General features: G+C 40.8%; 1 protein-coding gene across 2 annotated transcripts in view; it reads left to right on the top strand.

The window, feature by feature from the left end:
- Positions 1 to 765: 765 nt before the first annotated feature.
- nup98 (nucleoporin 98 and 96 precursor) overlaps positions 766 to 6,653 on the top strand; it is a 25,869-nt gene continuing 19,981 nt past the window's right edge. For both annotated transcript variants that reach the window (XM_073478971.1, XM_073478970.1), the window contains exons 1-8: positions 766 to 906; positions 2,447 to 2,556; positions 4,093 to 4,188; positions 4,468 to 4,653; positions 5,011 to 5,150; positions 5,572 to 5,679; positions 6,154 to 6,337; positions 6,427 to 6,596. In XM_073478971.1, the coding sequence (XP_073335072.1) occupies positions 2,478 to 2,556; positions 4,093 to 4,188; positions 4,468 to 4,653; positions 5,011 to 5,150; positions 5,572 to 5,679; positions 6,154 to 6,337; positions 6,427 to 6,596 (963 nt within the window). In that variant the 5' untranslated portion in view covers positions 766 to 906; positions 2,447 to 2,477. The remainder of the gene's footprint in view (positions 907 to 2,446; positions 2,557 to 4,092; positions 4,189 to 4,467; positions 4,654 to 5,010; positions 5,151 to 5,571; positions 5,680 to 6,153; positions 6,338 to 6,426; positions 6,597 to 6,653) is intronic.

The following is a 6,653-nucleotide window of genomic DNA, read 5'->3' as shown; positions in this document are numbered from 1 at the left end:
CCACTGTGGTTGTGAAAATAGTCCAGCTTCTATGTTTAGAAGATACATCCAACGCAGAGAGACACAGAAAAGCTTCCTCCTTGAGGCGGTCAGGATGGTGCACGCTGACCTCTGCACCTTTGTCTTGTCTAACATGTTGTCTTCACTGAGTCCTTTTCACTGACCTTCACAATGTATTTTTACCCCTGTGACATGTCAATTTTAAAACATATTTTTCTGTGCTGAACATCGGATCCAGGCCGATAATCGGTCAACCAATGGTCTACAATATTTACATATGTGTAAATATATGTATAATTAACTTTTTATACTTAAGCACATTTAATATCAGATACTTAAAGACTTTTTTTTACTCTTCATCTGGATGAATTTCACTTTTAACAAAGTCATATCTTAACACCATATTTTTGCTTTTACTCAAGTATGAATTTGGGGTACTTTATACAACACTATACATAAAATGCTGCTATGACCAACATCATACAATGTCCATCTACAATTAAACTGTTGCTGTAAATTGTAAACAATCACAAATAGTGCGTGAGGTAATTATCTATTCTTTGAAACACAGATGAAGGTCTTCTTTACAATGATAATACGATCAAACTGACTTGAATAAATATTAATTAAACTGAAAGAAATGCAGCAATAATTCAACAAATAAAGGTTTTTTGGTTTTCAAACGCAGCACTCGTAACATCGACGTCATGACGTATGACGTTTGAAAGTGCGTCGTGACGGCAGAGACGTTAGTCGACAGTTTTCCCTCCTCGCGACAAAGCTATCCGGCTATGCCGACGTTTAGCTAAAGACACTTTTATCGCTGAACACTTGTGACTCTGTACATTTAACACTGTAGGAGGAAGGTCGACACGAAACCGAACATCCGTAGCAACGTAGTTAAAGGTAAATGTTTGTAATTACAAGTATTCTTTGTCTGTCTTGCTTTTTGTTTTGCTAACGTTTACGTAGCAACGCTAAGTAGTTAGCGGGAGAGCTAGTTGCTAACTTAACATTAGCTTGACACACGTAACTTCTAACTAGTAACTGTCTGTTAAATAATAACTGTCCCATAGCAGGATGTTTGTTTATTGGTTTAAAAGCTCATTCCTCCCATTAGTAAGGAGCAGTGGACTCGCTGATAGCCCTCTTTGTGCGGTGAAATAGCGCTAACGTTGTCATGTTGTTAGCTGACGCGGACATTACGCTACGGGCATGTCGGTGTTCGCTGTCTCTGCCTGTGTTGATTTGCGGTTCATAACTGGTTTTGTCTGGCTTTGACTTGCTAATGAACGGGCTTGATTTCCATGTAGATTAAACTCTAACATCTACCACGGCCTGTCGTTAGGGTTATATTTCGGATTAACGGCTCTGACTAATGGCACAGCCTGGTTAGCTGCACGTGGAGCTGGGGGTCAGGTAACCGAGCGAGGGTCGGCTGGTGTTGTCTTCTGCGATAACTTTACTTTGTGCTCCCAGAGTTCAGGCCATGGCATCCTGCTTTCATCTTCAAACAGTGTTGGGCTCATTTCTTTTCACCTCATCCAGTCACCATCATACAGCCACACCTTCTACACCTCAGTTCAAAGTTGGCTTAAAAGCAGATCCAGCCATATGTGTTTGACAGTGAAGAAATAAGACAAGCAGTTTTTAAAAACCTCACTTTTTATTGTTTTTTAATAGACTTCTATAGTATCTGTATAGTATATATATATACAGTATATAGTATCTGTGGAAAGAGGAGCAGCCATAGCATCAGTTGTGAAAGAAAGATTTACAAAATACCAACCAGATTTAATGAAATACCAAATTCAAGTTTTGTTTTTGAGCCCACAGCCGCACTTCAGATGTGTGGTCCAACTGAGAAATCCCACTTCAGCAGAGAGAAAGTGATTAATTCTACAGATCTAAACTGTTTTTCTGTTTGGTACAGATGCAGGTCGTGTTTACTCTTTCCCTACATCTACAAGACAAGATCCCATGCACTAGAATTATTGCGATTTTGTTGCCCAAAACTTCATGTAATCCTCTGGCTGTAATAATTCTTGGCCTTTTCCAAACACATCATTTATTGCATTAAGAAACTGTAAATTGACTGAGATTCATTTCTTAGCAGAGAAGTGTTTTGATTTGAGTTCAGAATGTGAAACGATTATTTTGATTTGGGATTTAATCTTCTTGGGGATTCTGTCTTCCATTCTGGGCTGGATAAGGAAAAACTTCATGACTGCAGTTGTCAAGTCTTACAGTGTTTATAATCTGAAATTATGTATAATCATGTACTATAATTGTCAGTTTGGCCAAATGTAAACTGTTCTACTGACTACTTTTGACTGTTGATTTTATTGTCTTACAGTTTTCGTCTGCCAAATGTCAACAGAGCAGACGTTGCTACAGAAAAATGCCGCTGTTTAACTTGCTATTTATATTGTTTGTCTTCACACAGAAGACATATGCGGTCCTGCTAGCAGGGCAAGATGTTCAACAAGTCATTTGGTACTCCCTTCGGTGGAGGAACAGGGGGGTTTGGGACCTCATCGACCTTTGGAGCACAAAGTAAGTCATTTCATTTATTTGTTTAAGCTTTAAAATTTTGGGAATTACTAACCAAATAATTTTCTTGTGGACCTAAATGTACTAAATTTGTATCTTTCACTCATCATCATCAGATGATGGTCCAAACGGTAGCCATACCAATTAAACATAACATGCCATTTTCTGTGTGAAATGGCACGTTACTCAGATTGAAGTTGATATTTTATGTCATACAGCCAAAACTGAATTTAACACAACATCACAACAAGCAATGATATCTGATTGCGATCAAATTTATGTAAATTTCAGTGATAAGCCTCTTTTATTTTTAATCTATGGAGAGATCGAAGAGCCTATCACTTGACAAAAATAAACGCGACTGCAGCCATGGACCAAGCGGGCTAACTTCCGGTTTAGTGCCGGGCTATCTCGAATGAGGGTAAAATAACTTAATCTGGCTGCTTTTCTACACTTTCCAAATTTTATTGGACCAACTGGCTCAAATTCTGCCAGTAAAACGAGTCATTTCACAGGGTTGTGAGGCTCAAACACAATACTGACTGTTCTGCAGACGCTTCTGTCACAGTGTTAGCTTCTGGGCCCGAGTGCATCACGCACAATGTAATTACACGGTTTGGCCACTAAGAAAACTGGCTTCAATGCCTGGCGCTCTTCCTTGATCTCGACGATGAGGCCAATCACGTCTTTGCAGAGGAAGTTCTGGTCAAGCCAACAGCGTTTAATGCTACTCCTCCTCTTCTTCATTGGTTTTACCGGAGGACTAAAAACCACACCGCCATCCACTGTATAGGATTATATAACGTCATGCTATTCACTGACGGGTGCGCTGTGTTGAGTGAATGAGAACAGGATAGAAAATCAATAAGTGGTGGCCGATGTAGATATTGTGGCAGACCGCCACAAATATCTTTATTTTATTTTACAGTTGTCCTTAAATATGCCAGGACTTTTGTGATCCACTTTTTTTGTCTAGGTTGTAGAAACATTTGCGATGTTTGCTGCCCTGCCAAAAGTACTTGTTATGGCAGTCAAAGGTTTTAGTTCTTTAAGTTAGTAAAGTTACAAGGCAAGCGAACGTCTATTGTTTTCTAAAGGGAGATGTTTGCACGGATAAATGTTTACATCATGCAATTTTTTCACACTTTTTACTCAGATTTATAGCTCTGAAACATTTAAGAGTTGAAAACTTAGCAGGATAAATATTTTATAAACCTCCTGGTTTCTTCAGACTTCAGTCATTATAGTCTTCCAACTGGAAGCAAGATCAAATAATATGTTGTGATAAATAATATATCGATCAATATGGGGGGGATTTAGATTTTTTTGCCATATCAGCCGGCCCTAAACCAGAATGAGGAAAGCAATAACGTACTTCTTCCTTTTCTTCCTCTAATATTTTTTCTACTGATGAGAATTTGACATTTTTCTGTGATGTAGATTTCAGGTTTCAGTATTCTAGGTTTTATTCCTGGTGAATGAAGTTGCAACAGTGAGTCTGTCATGTCGCCTCTCCTCACGTGAACTCTGTAACTACAGATGCAGGTTTTGGGACGGCAGGAGCCTTTGGGACGTCTGCGTTCGGGGCCACCACCAACGCTGGAGGACTGTTTGGCACCACACAGAATAAGCCTGGTTACGTTTTGCTAATAAAACAATCCAATGTCTGTATTTCAATGTCTGGGTAAAGTTTCATGTGCTGAAATGACATCAGCCTGCAACTTGTCTGAATCCAGTCCTGCAGTGAGGATTAGATTTATCAAACCTTCTGTTCTATATTCAAGCGCTGAGTAGTTATTTAAAAGACAGTTCAGTTATATCGTGCAGAAAAATGTATTTTAATATAAAAAAAAACTTTTCAAGATTTATAAATAAATGTTTTGCTCTAATCTGTCACTGTTTTCTTTCCTGCAGGCGGTCTGTTTGGATCCAGTACATTCAGTCAGCCAGCGACTTCCTCCACCAGCACCGGTTTCGGTTTTGGTGCAGCGAGCGGCACTTCAACAAGCCTGTTTGGCAGCAGCGCAACAGGCACCACTGGGGGACTCTTTTCCCAACAGAACAATGCTTTTGGAGCCAACAAACCCACCTCGTTCGGAAGTGAGAACCCTTTTTATGTCACTGTTTTTCTGTACAGATTGCACCTTTTAGAAGTATCAGAGAAAAATGTATGAACTCCGTTGGGTTCATCAGAATATCCATGAACAGAGGTGAATATCAGAAACCTAAAAGATAAAAGCACCAGGGAAATTAAGCAAATGTGAAAGTATGTAATAGTATAAGTAGTTTTATAAGTATGAAATAACACCACAAAAAGCAACGTCTTCATGCTTGAAATATGTCTGTTTAGAAAAACAATGTTGCACAACTACAGGTTTGTTTCCAAACTGCTCAGTTGAGTTGTCACTCACTTTTTTTTTTATCTAATGAAAGTCTGCTTCACTTTGTGTCCTTAAGGCTTTGGGACAAGCACCAGCAGCGGCGGGCTGTTTGGGTCGACCAACACCACCTCCAACCCTTTTGGTGGAGCAACCTCCCTGTTTGGAGGCTCTGGGTTCTCCGCCGCACAGCAGCCAGGAACGACCGTAAAATTCAACGTGAGTAATTTGTGGACGGGATGCAGAAGCACGTTTCCTTCCTGCTGTAAAGTGACGTATTGTCTGTAGCCGTGACTCAGTTCCAAACTCCAAAAAAAATTTACCTTGTTTTTATTGGACATTATTTTGCTCACAAGTCAATTCTCAGAGGAATTGGAGCTGCTGCTCATAGCTGGACAGCATTATGGCTGAACTGAAAGTTTTGTGAAAACATTTTTCAGTCTCTTTTTAAAGATTAATTGGCAGCTGCGTTCTGAATTTGCAGTTTGACTTCTGACATTCGTATTTTTATAACTTCCTGTCAGTAACAAATCATAAGTATGTTGATTAGTATGTAGGTTTTTAAAAAAAATGTTTAATGGACACGAACACTCAAGTGTGTTTATATATTTTAAACTTTTTACTTTTCTTTCCCCTTCAGCCTCCAACAGGAAGTGACACAATGGTGAAAGCAGGCGTGACCACAAGCATCAACACCAAGCACCAGTGCATCACAGCCATGAAGGAGTACGAGAATAAATCTCTGGAGGTGAGTTTGGCGCCGCACCTGACCAAATCCTGTTCTGAGCTTTGCAAACTGCTGTTTGTTTTTAAATAGTGCTGTAGTTTTTGCATTGTCCCTTTTTTATGAAATTGTAAAAGTAGAATTTCAGCTAAGAAACCTGCAGAGCTCCCAGCTAGCAAGAGAGGAGCAGGCAGACGTTTCGGTCCCTAGTCGGCTGGTTGCTGCTCATTAAGTTAACGTGAAGATGTAGAGATGAGTCGAAGTGAAATTGATGTCATAGAGTGGAGACGTGTGGAAAAGGTTTTGCCAAAGATTTTTGTCGGAGCAGCTGAGAACAGATCAGTTTTGGTGATTTGCAGGTGATAAAGACATCTACCCATCTGTTGATCTGGACTACATTTCATTTTGTTAAAATAAAACTTATTTGTTTTTAGTTCATGGCTTGTTTTTTGGTTGCATTCTCTCAATTGTTGCATTTCTCTTTGTGTCTGTTTGCAGGAGTTGAGGCTGGAGGACTACCAGGCGGGCAGGAAGGGTCCGACCAACCCGATGGCTGCAGGAACGGGCAGTTTGTTTGGATCAGCCCCGGCCACATCCAGCACCGCTACCGGCCTGTTCGGCTCCGCTGCCCCCAACGCCAGCTTCTCCTTCGGACAGAACAAGAGCACCTTTGGAGCAGCACGTACGTGGTGACGAGAACAAAAAACCAACAACAATAAGTGCTAACTGGAGTGAGTGAAGCAACATGCTGTGTGTTTGTTGTCTCTCTAGCTGCAGCCACCGCCGGGTTTGGTACAGCCACAGGTGGTCTGTTTGGACAGACTGCGCAGCCACAAGCCGCCAGCCTCTTCAAGCCCTTCGGTCAGGCCACCACTACACAGAGCACCGGCTTCTCCTTTGGCAACACCAATACGATGGGACAGGCCAACACTAGCAGCATGGTGAGTTGTTTTGTTTTCTCTACACAGCTTCGCTCACAAACACTTCGAGGGTTTAAC

This window comes from Pagrus major, chromosome 13 (genome assembly GCF_040436345.1).
Source record: "Pagrus major chromosome 13, Pma_NU_1.0".
Lineage (NCBI taxonomy): Eukaryota > Metazoa > Chordata > Actinopteri > Spariformes > Sparidae > Pagrus > Pagrus major.
This window is presented reverse-complemented; position numbering and strand designations above follow the sequence as displayed.